The sequence below is a fragment of the Jatropha curcas genome, chromosome 9, assembly GCF_041381405.1.
Source record: "Jatropha curcas cultivar XTBG-Jc1 chromosome 9, XTBG_Jcur_1.0, whole genome shotgun sequence".
In the NCBI taxonomy this organism is placed as follows: Eukaryota; Viridiplantae; Streptophyta; class Magnoliopsida; order Malpighiales; family Euphorbiaceae; genus Jatropha; species Jatropha curcas.
Window position 1 is genome coordinate 25577439 of NC_143159.1, and position 13480 is coordinate 25590918.

The 13480-nt window shown below is 30.7% G+C and overlaps 1 protein-coding gene across 1 annotated transcript; it reads left to right on the forward strand.

The window, feature by feature from the left end:
• The first annotated feature begins 402 nt into the window (after positions 1-402).
• Positions 403-4914, forward strand: LOC105638231 (putative serine/threonine-protein kinase At1g09600). The gene is made up of 7 exons (XM_012222013.4): positions 403-1822; positions 2108-2392; positions 2697-3014; positions 3130-3357; positions 3482-3582; positions 3670-4036; positions 4380-4914. The coding sequence occupies exons 1-7, from the start codon at positions 1349-1351 to the stop codon at positions 4533-4535; spliced, it is 1929 nt and encodes a 642-aa protein (XP_012077403.1). The 5' UTR covers positions 403-1348; the 3' UTR covers positions 4536-4914.
• Positions 4915-13480: the final 8566 nt, after the last annotated feature.

Sequence of the window (13480 nt, forward strand, 5' to 3'; positions counted from 1 at the left end):
AGCATCGAAACGAGAATTAAAACCCTTTTTGCTAAATATGAAATCAGAATCGATTAACTACGAGCTGAACTTGTTTCCATTTTTAGAAGGTTTTAGTTCACTGAATGAATAATAATTACATTTTTTTTAAAAAAAATCAATAAAAATACATAAATTAGCGTTGAAAAAAATTGAGAATTGGCTGAATACATTAAGAAATCAACAATATATTACACAAAAAAATATTAAGCATCCAATAATTTTCTACCATTACAGTATTATTATTATTAATAAATTTCGATTACTAAAAACAAAGGTTCACACAGGGACACGTGTCAGTTGGTAAACTGAAGACCGACCAAGTTAGTGCTAGTCACGCCTGTTCTCCTCCTCCCCCACCGGTAAATCAAGATTTCCTAAAACTTCCCAACCACTTTGTCACTTTCTCTTCCTCGTGAAGCAAACAGAAAACAAAAGAAAATAACACAGAGGGAGAAAGAAAGTATTATTAGTTACTGTCTTAGTGATAGAAAAAAAAATATATATATATATATATATATCAAAAACACTAAAATCACAGGTTGTCAAATCTCAAAAATCTCAGGCCTCTCGCGTTTTTAGGTTATAAAATTGTAGTTAATTATTATTTTTTGCTTCTTATTTTAGATTTTCCATTATTGTCTTCTCCCACCTTTCCAACTTCCATTCCCAGCATCTTCTTCTTAGCTATGCAAGAAAATATTATTTAGGGTTTTTTCCCTTTTTTTCTTTCATTTTTTTTTTGAATTTTTGAGAAAGAAGGAGATTACCAAAGCAACGTGTAATCTAACCTAGCAACCCGTTGCCAGAATTCCTGCATGAGACATTGGATTTTATCTTTTTAACATTGTATAATAAAATCCTTATGTTCTATGCTGGGATTCTGGCCTGGGTTTTGATTTTCTTGTATTAATTTTTTGTTTTTCTGTTTTCTTTATACTTGTAGACAATATTTTCCATTTCCTGAATCCAATTCCATTCAATCCAATTCCATTATCATTTGAGCATTGATTTTTTCTCTGTCATTGATTTTGAAGAGTTTTGGAAATTCTAAAGTAAAGCTAGGAATTTATTTCCAATTTCCAAAAAGGAAAAATTAGATTCTTGATTTGCAAACCCATGCTTTGGATTTTATTTTTTTGAAAAATGTTGAAATGATTTGCAAAAATTTTTAAGAAAATGAAGAATTTGGGTTTCCAGCAAGAATGTCAGGAAACCCAATTACTTGATGGAGGAAAAAATATTGCAAAAGGTGGTACTTTCTTGTGCATATATTAACAATAAGCAAGAAAAGGAAAAATAAAATTCCCTGTTTGGCTGTAGTAATATTATGGGCTGTATCTGCTCTAAAGGAGCTGATGACGAATTAACCACTAATGAAAGTGAGAGAAAGAAAGAAAATGAATTGGATAAATCATCAGTTCAATTGGTTGCTCCAACTCCAACCAAGAGAGAGGAGGACAGTGCAAGAGACGGCAGCAGCAGCCGGAAACATGGGTCTGTTTTATTTCCGGTGGCAAAAACAGGAGGTGCTATGGTTGTTCCATTACTAGAAGATGGAGAAAAGAATAGAAAGAGTTTGGAAACACCTTCAAAAAGTCATCATCAGAGATGGGCTACAATGGATTTAGGGTCAAATAGAAATAATCAACAAAATAATGTGTGCAGAATAAGTACCATGCCCCATGGCCCTGAAAGTGAGCTGATTGTTGCTGGTTGGCCTCAGTGGTTAACGTCAGCCGCCGGAGAAGCAATTAAGGATTGGCTGCCTCGACGAGCGGACTCATTTGAGCAGTTAGAAAAGGTTAGTATACTTTTAAGCACAAATATTCTTTTCCATTTTATCAATTTATTTTTTAGCATTATAATTTAATTTTTAATTTTAAGCAGAAATATTCTTTTCCATTACTTATATATATATATAATTGTAATGAAGCCAAATAGTAGTAAGTGACCAAAGGCTAGTAGTTACTGAACTGAATTCAAATTGCATTTTTGTGCAATAGAGAGCATATAATATTGAGTGAACTTGGAATAAGTACTCTTTAGTGAAATAAGTTGATGTTTTTAAATTGATTTATGCCTGCAGATTGGACAAGGAACATATAGTAGCGTATATAAGGCTCGTGATCTTGATTCAGGGAAAATTGTTGCAATGAAGAAAGTGCGATTTGTCAATATGGATCCTGAAAGTGTCCGTTTCATGGCTAGGGAAATTCATATTTTGCGAAAACTTGACCATCCAAATGTTATGAAGCTTGAGGGTATAGTTACTTCCAGAATGTCTGAGAGCTTATACCTTGTCTTTGAATATATGGAGCACGACCTTGCTGGGCTTTTAGCCACTCCTGGCATCACGTTTAGTGAACAACAGGTATTTTATCTGTTTCTTGCCCTTTCTTGTTTGTACTCTTGTTTTGAGGCTTGGACCGGGATGGTATTCATAAAGCTCTTCCACCAGATCCAGGTTTTGCATTCATGATGTTGCAGTTAAAGTTCACCAAGGAATGCAATCCATCTCAGTTCATCCAACCACTTGGTTTTTAGCTTTTGTTGAGAGTTTAAATATCTCATGTGGAAAATGTTAGATGCAAGTTGTAGTGTTTCTCTTAATTTTAGCTTATGTTCAGCACCAGATTGAAAATGTTGATAACAATATTTACACGTTGCTTTTGCAGATTAAATGTTATATGCAACAACTTCTTCGTGGACTTGAACACTGCCATAGTCGTGGTGTTCTACACAGAGACATAAAAGGTTCAAATCTTCTGCTTAGTGATGAAGGAGTACTAAAGATTGGAGATTTTGGACTTGCAAATTTTTATCAGCCTGATCAAAATCAAGCATTAACAAGCCGAGTTGTAACGCTTTGGTATAGGGCGCCCGAGCTTTTACTTGGTGCTACAGAATATGGATATGCTATAGATATGTGGAGTGTTGGTTGCATTCTTGCTGAATTATTTGCAGGCAAGCCTATTATGCCTGGAAGAACAGAGGTATCCTTTTCTTCCTTTTGCCTATGCATTTTTTCTTACACTAGAATTGATAAAATATGTATAACTATTTAATGAAAAATCTTTGCTTCTTCTTCTTCTTACTAAATTATTTCAGGTGGAGCAAATGCATAAGATTTTTAAGCTTTGTGGTTCGCCTTCTGAAGACTACTGGCATAAGAAAGGACTATCCCATGCAACTAGTTTCAAGCCTCAACATTCTTATAAGCGTCGTGTTGCTGAGACTTTCAAAAACTTCCCTTCTTCAGCTTTATCCCTCATTGATAAGCTCTTGTCAATGGAACCAGAAGCTCGAGGATCGGCCACTTCGGCCCTAAACAGTCAGGTATATACACTCCAAATTCATTTACAGAAGAAGTATATTAATCAAATTCATCTTAGAAAAGAAAATGAAATTTTCATTCATTTGATCCAAACACTATCTAATATTTGAATCTTGTCCTTTCCAGTTCTTCAATTCAGAGCCTTTCCCTTGCGATCCATCAAGTCTACCAAAATATCCTCCAAGCAAAGAACTGGATGCGAAGATTCGAGAAGAGGAAGCAAGAAGGTATCCTTAATATAACCTAATCCCAGAAAGGAAAAATATATATATATATATAGAACCATTACTAATATCTTATCATGCCATTTTCAGGATGAGAGCAGAAGGAAAAGCAAGCGTACACGGAGCAGAACCTGTTAGAATAGTTTCTAGAGATATCCAAGGATTCATTCCTCAGGGGCAAACAAAAACAAATAGTACTAGTTATAAATATGATATTCAAGAGGATGCTGGTTCTGGTTTCCGAATTGAGCCACCAAATAAGCCTATTAATATAGCATTATCACAGTCTAATTCAACCATTCATCCTTCTCAAGTTGGATCATCACTAGTAAATAAGAATTTAGGCTCTTCAAGACATCGTAATACAGAATTCAGGACACAAAAATCTTACAGGCCTCAATCTACCGTAGACATTTCCAACTCTTCTCTTAAGAAGGACTTTATCAGAGATCCTATGGTAATTATTTCTCTATCCTTTTCTTTATTTTTATATATATATGGTTGTAAGTGAGGCAAGCCGCTCATTAGCTGTTTGAGATTTGACTTAAAAAAAGCTTGTTCGATAAACTTGACTGCCTGAGTCTGAGCTCAAGTTTGAGCTTGAGAGCACAATTGTTTTTTCAAACTCGAATCAAGCTCTACGTATACCCTTAACAAGCAGAGCTCAAGCTCAAAAAAGCTCGGCTCAACTCGACTTGTTTATAGTCCTAATATATGATAGGTTTATAAGCAAATGAGTGTTAGACCTAATATAAGTCAATTGGATAATTTAATGAAATTATGGTATTGTGTGGTTTCAGGTGGGTGTTCCCAGGAAAAACAGAATCCACTACTCAGGACCATTGATGCCTCCTGGAGGAAACATTGAGGACATGCTAAAAGAACATGAGAGACAAATCCAACAAGCTGTTCGTAAAGCACGACTCGAGAAGTCTGGGACCAAAGGTAACTTTTGATGGTTAATTAGAGTCAGCAGCTTACAGGCACGTACATATTACCAAAATATTCAGGCTCTTATGACACCTTACAAGGAACTGTCCTTGAGTTGTCTCATTTCTTCCTCCGAAGAATGAAGTGCAACTAAGCAAAAAAGGCTTCATTACATAGCTGATTAGTGTACTTGTGTAGGGATTTGTCAAATATTCTTTTGCAGTGGACCTTTTTGTTGTTTTGAAATTTTTAAACAGTGTCTACAACCAAGAGAGGAGGATCTTTTTGGCTATTTGTTTGGATATTTTTGGACCTGGAATTGGTTTTGTATAGCGGATAGGGCTTGCTGTGTAGTGGCTAATTAGCATATGAGTAAAGTTCTCAATTTCTTATTCCAGATGAAAACTGTTGATATAATGTATTTTTGGGATTAATTTGCCTAGACCTATACCGAGTTTACGAGTCAACCCATAGATCAAACTAATGAAAGATCAAGGATATTTTTTATCATGCATTTGGAAAGAAAAAAAAAAAAAAGTTTATCATGCATTTGGAAAGAAAAAAAATTAAGTGAGAACAATTTTTGAAAAATCTCTATTTTCATTTTATGGGTGGCCCTATAAATCGAGTCTAGGCATGGTTGGTTAGTTTGTTGCTTATTTAGCTGTCAGGTGGCCTCACAACATGCTAGTTCACATTCATATGATTGTTTTCTTGATCGTTCATTCTTACTTTAGAATCTGTAATAAGTTGGAAGATTGCGTTATTGAGACAATCTTATTCCATATCATCGGAAGCTTAAAAGAATCCTGTATGACTTTATAACTAATGGATCCACAACGAGCAACTGTCAGCAACCCTAAGATCCGTCAAGTAGATTGCTTCACTCGACTGTATCCATTCAGATTCTGGGTAGAGACAAAAATTGATAATAAAAAATAGATATACAGTATTGATTAACAAAATTTAAAGTATTAGCCAAAAATTGAAAAAAAAAACTCAAAATTTCAGGCTTTTAATGATTAAGCCTAAATAGAAGATATATTTGGATATCAGAAAATGGTTACACTAGCTAAAGCGGACTGTCTTTTTGAATCATCTTTACCTGAGGTCAAGAATCAGAGTGTAAGGAACCAAGATCGGACAACAAGCCAAGAAACAAGAACCAAAGCATGACCAACCAAGAACATATCTTTCTTTTTTCATCTTTTCTTTTCTGGTCAAAAGCCAGAAGATTAGGGCACTAATACTGTCGTGGTCATGTAAGTAAAGGACATGTAAGCAAAGTTGATGATTCTTGATGATTAGAATGTTAACCCATCAAAAAGTTTGAAAAGGTAAGTCAATTTATATATTCCTTTTTTTTTTTTATGAAAATAATTTATATATTCTTTTGTTGCATATGATATAATTTTCCATTAATTTTCTCATCTTGAATTGTCATTTTAGTGCCACGTATCATCATCTTTCTCAATGTTTAAATTCCATTTATATTCTTTCCTCATCATTGCTTGCAAATGCACCTATCTATCACTCTCTCTCTCTCTCTTTATTATGCTTTTGCTTTCCCTCCCTTTGATTCTTAAAAATTGAAAATTTCTAATTCTAATTATATACAGTTAATTAGGCTTAAACCAAAATTTACTGAAATTAATAGAATTTACAAGTAAAACTCTACATTTAGTAAGGGTGTTTCAAAATTAATAAATTGTAAGTATACGTTAGATATTTAAAATAAATTCTATAATTTTTAATAAAGGTATGAAAATTTGTCATACTTATATATTACCTCTGTTCCATAATACTTGTCACATTTGGAATTTCATGTCCCTTAAGAAAATCATTAAATTTATCAAAGTCACAATAAATTATTGAGTAAATTGACTATATTACTCTTAATTTAATACTAATTCTCTAAGAAAACCATTAAATTGAAATAATAATTATTGGTCATATACAAAGGGTAAATATGAAACCACAAATGTGATAAGTATTTTGAAACAAATTATTTTCTCAAATGTGACAAATATTATGAAACGGAGGTAATATTTTTTACGGTTATTTAGCCTTGTGATTAGGAGTTGACTTTTATGGCAACATATGAATTATGGGTGAGTTACTTGAAAGGGATACTTATAAAAGCAATAGATTCTCATTATTGAAAGGAGATGCTATTTCCAAGTGAATTTTACATGTAAAGTCAGAGTTTCGAAGTTCAGAGTCATTATTATTGAAAGAGCTATACCTGAATATTACTCTCAGCTCGAATATCGAGATATGAGTAAAAAAAAAAAAAAGTAACAAATTCTTTGAGATGAAAATGTTACAAATTACTAGATTTTTCTCTCCCTAAAATTTGACAAATTTTTTGTTTTACGAAATTTTACAAATTTAGATTTAGGTTTAAAATTCCTCCATCAAATGCTTTTTCTTTTAAGTTCATTTCACTCAAGAATATTTTTAAGATTAAACTTTCTTATTGGGCGAGTACAAGAACACATTCTTACCATCAATCTATGCATCGAGGAAATGGATGATAGTCTCGTAAAGAAAACCATGGGCAAAACGTCAGGAGCAATCTCCATATTTTTTTTTTCCTTAATACATGAGATGTCAAATAAGCCAAAATGATATTATATGAGCTATATAGTAAGGGAAACCTTCTTATTTGAATAATATTCACCAAGTTTGTTACAACTTTTATGGTAGAAAAATATTCGAACTTAAAACCTCTCATTCTACTGTCTCCACAAGCTGTGAGAAGATTAATGTCCAGACAATACTTGATTGCCCTATAATTCTTTTTTAACATAATAGTAAAGCATATATGAAATCATGCATCAAACTAAAGATTTATGATATGAGTAATTAAAAATGTTAAACTTTGCCAACCAGATATGGTCTAATTAGTCTTTTCACTAATGTAAGTGGGAGGTCGAGTTTAAATTCTCTTGGCCACAAAATTTTTTATCAATTTGGTGTGTAAAGGGAGACTACCCATGTTACTTCGGAAACTGAACCTTTCAAAGAGTAAAAAAAAAAAAAAAAAAAAGCTAAGTCCTTTTTGATAAAAAAACAAAAAACGCAATTAGAAAGAAAAAAAAAGAGATGTTATGTGTTCTAAATTTCAATTTCTAGAGCTGAAATTGTATTCAACAAACAGAATAGAACAAAATCTTGGTGTTCCTTTAAAAAAAAAGAAAAGAATAATGTCTAAACTATCTCTTGGTATGATTCTAAATTATGTAAAATGTTATATTAAATATATTTTTTTAATTTATTGAAGGCTTTTATGAGCCGAAACAATACTGCAAGCTACATAATAGGAAGTAGCCCCTCCCCTTGGTTCACCAAATTGATGCCCTCCCATACCTGTGGTTAACGACTCGAATTTGAAACCTTTCACTCTTCACGTAAGCGAAAAATACCAATCAAACTACCACTTGATTGTCATTACATTAAATATTTTATTTCTCAGATTATATAACTTATTATCAATTTTCTTTTTTATCATTTACTATTGTTTTAAAAAGAAAAGTGATAATAAGTTATATAATCTGAGAAACAAAATATTTAATGCTTGGCGGGATATTCTTTTTTTATTATTATTTTTCCCGAGGTATACAGCAGTTATACTATTTTAATCGGTCATACTAAATATGAAACTTGAATTCATGGAGTCTCGTTCAAAATATATACAAGTTTGAATTTGAAAGTCTATAAGTTCGAACTCTTTGTTTGAGCTCGGATCATCTAAAAATAGTCAAGTTTAAGTTTAACGTGGAGTCAACTCGTTCATATTTTTTATAGCTAAAAGAAAAAAATTATAGCTCATTCTTAGGTTTATACTTAATGTCGAGGTTGTTTATCGACTTGTTAGCTTGACAATGAGACTAATAAGTTAGCTCATAAGCTTTATTTCAAAGCTTGAATTTTACTCATTTATTAATTAAACTATCTTAATAAGTTAATTCAAGTTCGACTCAGTAAATTTGTCAAATGAGACTTTTTGAACCAAGTCTCGAGTAACTCTTAAATAATTCGGCTCATTTACGACTAATTGACATTCTTATGTATACACACACATATACGTATAGTCCTATTGCTAGAGCTAGAAGTGGCAAGTTTTTGCTTGAGCCACAAACCCAACTGAAAGATGCTCGATTGAACCAACCATAAGGAGATCAAAATGCTTAAACTCAAATGTGATTTATTTGAGATTGGCTTAAAGATGATTTAAATTTAAGATTTAAGTTAATAAAAAAAATAACTTTAAAATTTTAAATTAAATTTTTTAGAGAAAAAATTAATATTCCTAATAGCCCAACCTAAAACCCATAAATTTACTGAAATTTGACCTAAAAAAAATGACTCAACTTGTACGAACACTTGAAGTAACTCGAACAAACTGAGAACCAAAACAAACCGAGACCCAAACCTAAACCTAAACCTAAAACAATAAGCAGATGAATTGTATCAGTTTGGTTCATTTCGAAATCAAACAAACTGAGACCTAACCTAAACCTAAAATAATAAGCAGATGAAACTGTATCAGTTTGGTTCATTTCGAAATCAAACAAACCGAGACCCAAACCTAAACCCATCTCACACAACCCATAATCACATGCCAACCGGTTATACAAGCACCATTAACGAAGGGTAAAGGAACACAAAAGGGGATCTTACCAAATTATTCTAAGAACTACGTGGTACTCTATATATGCTTTCTCATATACAAAAAGTCTACATTAATAGGTAGATGTTGATCTTGAAATCAAGCTTTTCATTTCATTCGGAATATTTAAATAACATTTTCTATAACAATCATATATACTTATGAGTGAGTTTTTTTCATTCATAACTCAATAAGATTCTTACTTAATTAAAAGTACGTGAGATTAAAAAAATAGAATTTCCATTATATAAAAGATAATTATTTATTCACGGTTAGATTCGCAAAAGTGAACTGTATTTCTAGATAAATTTTACTAGTAATTTTAAGGGATTAAAATGATTCACTTTGTTTCAATGGTGTCCAAACCTTCTTTACAACCCAGGTTGATTAAAACTTTTAAATTTAGTTAACTAAAATTAAAAGTGTTTTCAAAAAATCTTAATCTAGCTAAAAATATTATAAGTTTGAAGTTAAATCAATCTACAATTATACAGTTTTTGACAAAAAAAACAATGTTGTTCACAAAACTATTTCTCATTCTAATGCCAAATCAAAACTATTTACCAATCTAATGTTTGTTCTGCCATAGAGAGAGAGTGTTGCGTAAAAACCACCAATTCAATTGACGATTTCAGTGCAAGAGAGAAACTAACCAGTATTGACAAGCAGTCAGCAAAAAGTAATTATATGAATAAACAATAATTTTTATTTTGTATTGAGACCACTAATTCACCTAGTGGTTTTAATACAAAATCAAAATTTCAAATTGTCAAATGACCTTTCCACTAAAACACACAATTTATTTGGTGGTTTTAGTGCAATATTGGATGTGATCACTCAATGATATTTTGTTGAGATTCCACCAGGATAACTATATAGTTTCAATAAAAATTTGCTCAAAATGTTTTTTCACCAAAACACATATATCATCTGGTGGTTTTTGTGTAGTCCATTTGCATTAACATCGTTAGTCAACTTGCCCCCCATCCGTAAATTTTCCTTGTAGTCAAACACCAAAAGAACCACAGAGGCAAAGAAGACGTGAAACGACATCTAGATGTATTTCAGTTGAAGCTCGACCAATAGACGATATAGCTCAAGTCCCCTCCCCTATAACATATAACTGTTATGAAGTTATCGCTCTAATATACCCGGCACATCATCTTCTATACCACAATTTGAGTGGAGCGTATCATATGCAGCATTAAAAATCTCATCGAACACTTATAACGCTCGGATAATAGCAACCCAATAACCCATACTTCTTTCCCCAAAATAGGCGAGGCAACGCCATTTCAATATACAATACCTGCTTTCAATACTTTTGCGGCGTCTTTCGACACATATGATGGATCTACATCCCATGTTAGGTACTCATTTAATAATTTCTTTGAGATGATGATGGCACCTGATCAACAGATCTATCTAACTTTTTCGAACCCACAATAACCATCTGTGAATATGATTCAAGCTCCTTGCACGAGTGTCGATAAAAATCTTAAGCATAGAGAAGAATAACAACGCATTAAAGAAGATGCAATATGCTAAAACCCGCGTCATAATATGAAGCCTCCAAGGTGTGGTACAGGAGGACACGTGGGTAAATATTATTATAACTAATTTTTCATGTATTAGTTATTGAGATATTTTTAACATAATACAAGTTAAACTCGAAATACTTTATTACTCTTGATAATTTATAACAATGTAACGAAACTTATGTTTTTATTATTTAACTTGAAATATTTATGAACCAAAACAATCAAATGATATGTGTGTTTTGGTGAAAAAAATATTATTGAAACTATTAGTTAACTTGGTGGACTCTTAACAAAAATAATATTCTTTTGTGTACTTTTTGCTGACTAGTGATCACATATCATATTTATACTAAATCTACCAAATGAATTGTGTGTTTTAATGAAAAGGTCATTTGACAATTTGAAAATTTTATTTTGTATTGAAACCACCAGTTGAATCAGTGGTCTCAATATAAAATAAAAATTATTATTGATTCATGTAATTACTTTTTATTGACTGTTTGTCAGTACAAGTTACCTTTTTATTGCACTGAAACCACCAATTGAATTGGTGATTTTAGTGTAACACTCTCTTTCTATAGTAGGATGAACATTAGATTAGTACATAGTTTTCATTTGACATTAAATTGAGAAATAATTTTATGGAGAACATTATTTTTGTCAAAAACCCAAAATTATCAGTGGTTTGAATGAACAATTCTATTTTGTTTTTTTTTATTTTAAATATATTTATCAATTAAATGAGGATTAGTTTCTTGAATAAAAATCCTCCTTTAGCTTTTGAAGAATACCAACAATAAAAGATGCATTAGTTCATAAAGAATTGGGCAAAAGTCACTAAACCCTAAAGTTTAAAGCTTTAATCAATTCTTTTCCCCAACCACAAAATAAACAAACAAATAATTGTCCTATCATTGTTTTGCATTTTCTATCCTAACGATTTTCCTTTTGCCAAAGGCTCATAAATAAAGAAATAAATAATATTGGCCGCATGTATAAATTTACCTTTATACTTCTCGAAAAATTTTTTGTAGCACTTTAAACTTTACAAGAGACTTATTATGTTCCTAAAATTATAAATTTTGGTAACATTGTACCTGACTTCATAGTAGTAAAACATTTTTCTGGTGTTTTTTTTATATTTATATGCAAAATATTCACTTAATATGTAGTTAATATAATTTTCGAAACAATAATTTTCACATTTTTCAACTAAATAAATAAGTATTTTATCGATGTAATTTTATAAGTTCAAGTATTCAATATAATAGTTTTTGCAAGTTAAAGTATTCAATGAATACAATTTTATAAATTGAAGTGTTTAGTAGTTTAAAATAAAAGTTAAAGATGCCACAAAATTTTTTCAATAAAGTACATGAATGAATTTATAATATTGACTGTTAAATTATCCTAAAAAAAAGCGTAAGCTAAGTTTAAATTAATCCAGATTAATTAGTTAAATATATTAAGAGAGCATAATAAGAACCAATTAATCAAATATGAAAGATTCCCTCGACTCCACTTCTTATTAAGTAATGAAGAGGAACATGTACGATTTCCTAAAAAAAGATGCTTTGTGGCGCTTCACATGATTCATTAAGTATCTTTTTACACAAAACAGTTTTTTTTTTTCTTAACCATCTCGTGTTTGAAACACATTGATCTAAATAATCCGGATTCGTATCGAATAGGGTCTATAAATGGGGTAAAGTGCTCTCTCCTGAGTGTTTAATGGGACTCCATATCTAAAGTTCGAACTCGAAAATTTTGATTAAAGTAGAAGAGATTTTTGTCATTCCATCTCACGCCTTAAAATTTACGCAAAACATTTTAATTGGTTCATTTATTATAGGAGCAATACATCTACATGTTATTATCACATTGTTCAATTGTACCTACCCATTAATTAATAACAAAAAGTTAAAGGTAAATTAATTAAATAAATGTAAGTTAGTGGCTGAAAAGTTGCCACTATCTCATTACAAGTCTCTTTTAAAGTTATTTTTTTCTCTTAATTTATTTGTCATTTTAAAATGTTAAAGAAATATTAATTATTTTTTCTCACTTTTATTCTTATCTTTTAGTATGTTCATTATTGCGAGTAGACCAATTAAATCATACCTGATTAACCACTATTTTATTAATTTTAATAATTAAGAATTATATTAAGAACTGGTTGTCGAATGATTTGATATATTTATAGGAGCAATTTTATCTTTTTCATCTAATAAGTGACATAACTTATTAAATTAGTTTTAAAATGAAACTTTTTCATACGGTCAAAGTTTGACTCGCAAATTCAAATAAAAAGAGTCCTTTAATCAAATATATATATATATATATATATATATATATATATATAGTTAAAAATGCGATTGCTTAATGGTTTTCTTAATTGTTGTTCAATTATTTTAAGAGGCCATTGTGCGACGAAGAGAGTAGTATTATTATTATCACATCATTAATATAACTATAAAATTGAAAAACCTCAAACTAATCACTCCTTAATATTCTGAAAGTGAAAAAAATTATGGAATAAAAAATCACGATAAAATGATTTATATTTATTGAGAGAGAAAAATATGTTTAAAAATATAAAAAATGCTTTGTAATTCATATTTATTTCGTCGCAGTGAAACAAATAATATATCAAATAAAATAAGAAAACAAATTATTTGGTTCACTCTTTTGTTCTATAAGTATATAACCCTCCAGTATCAATTAATAATAACAACTAAATCATCAATGATGTAAT

Coding starts and splice junctions, on each gene's coding strand:
- LOC105638231 (XM_012222013.4), top strand. CDS start 1,349: ATGGGCTGTATCTGCTCTAAAGGAGCTGATGACGAATTAACCACTAAT. Junction 1,823..2,107: donor CATTTGAGCAGTTAGAAAAG/GTTAGTATACTT, acceptor TTATGCCTGCAG/ATTGGACAAGGAACATATAG. Junction 3,583..3,669: donor CGAGAAGAGGAAGCAAGAAG/GTATCCTTAATA, acceptor TGCCATTTTCAG/GATGAGAGCAGAAGGAAAAG.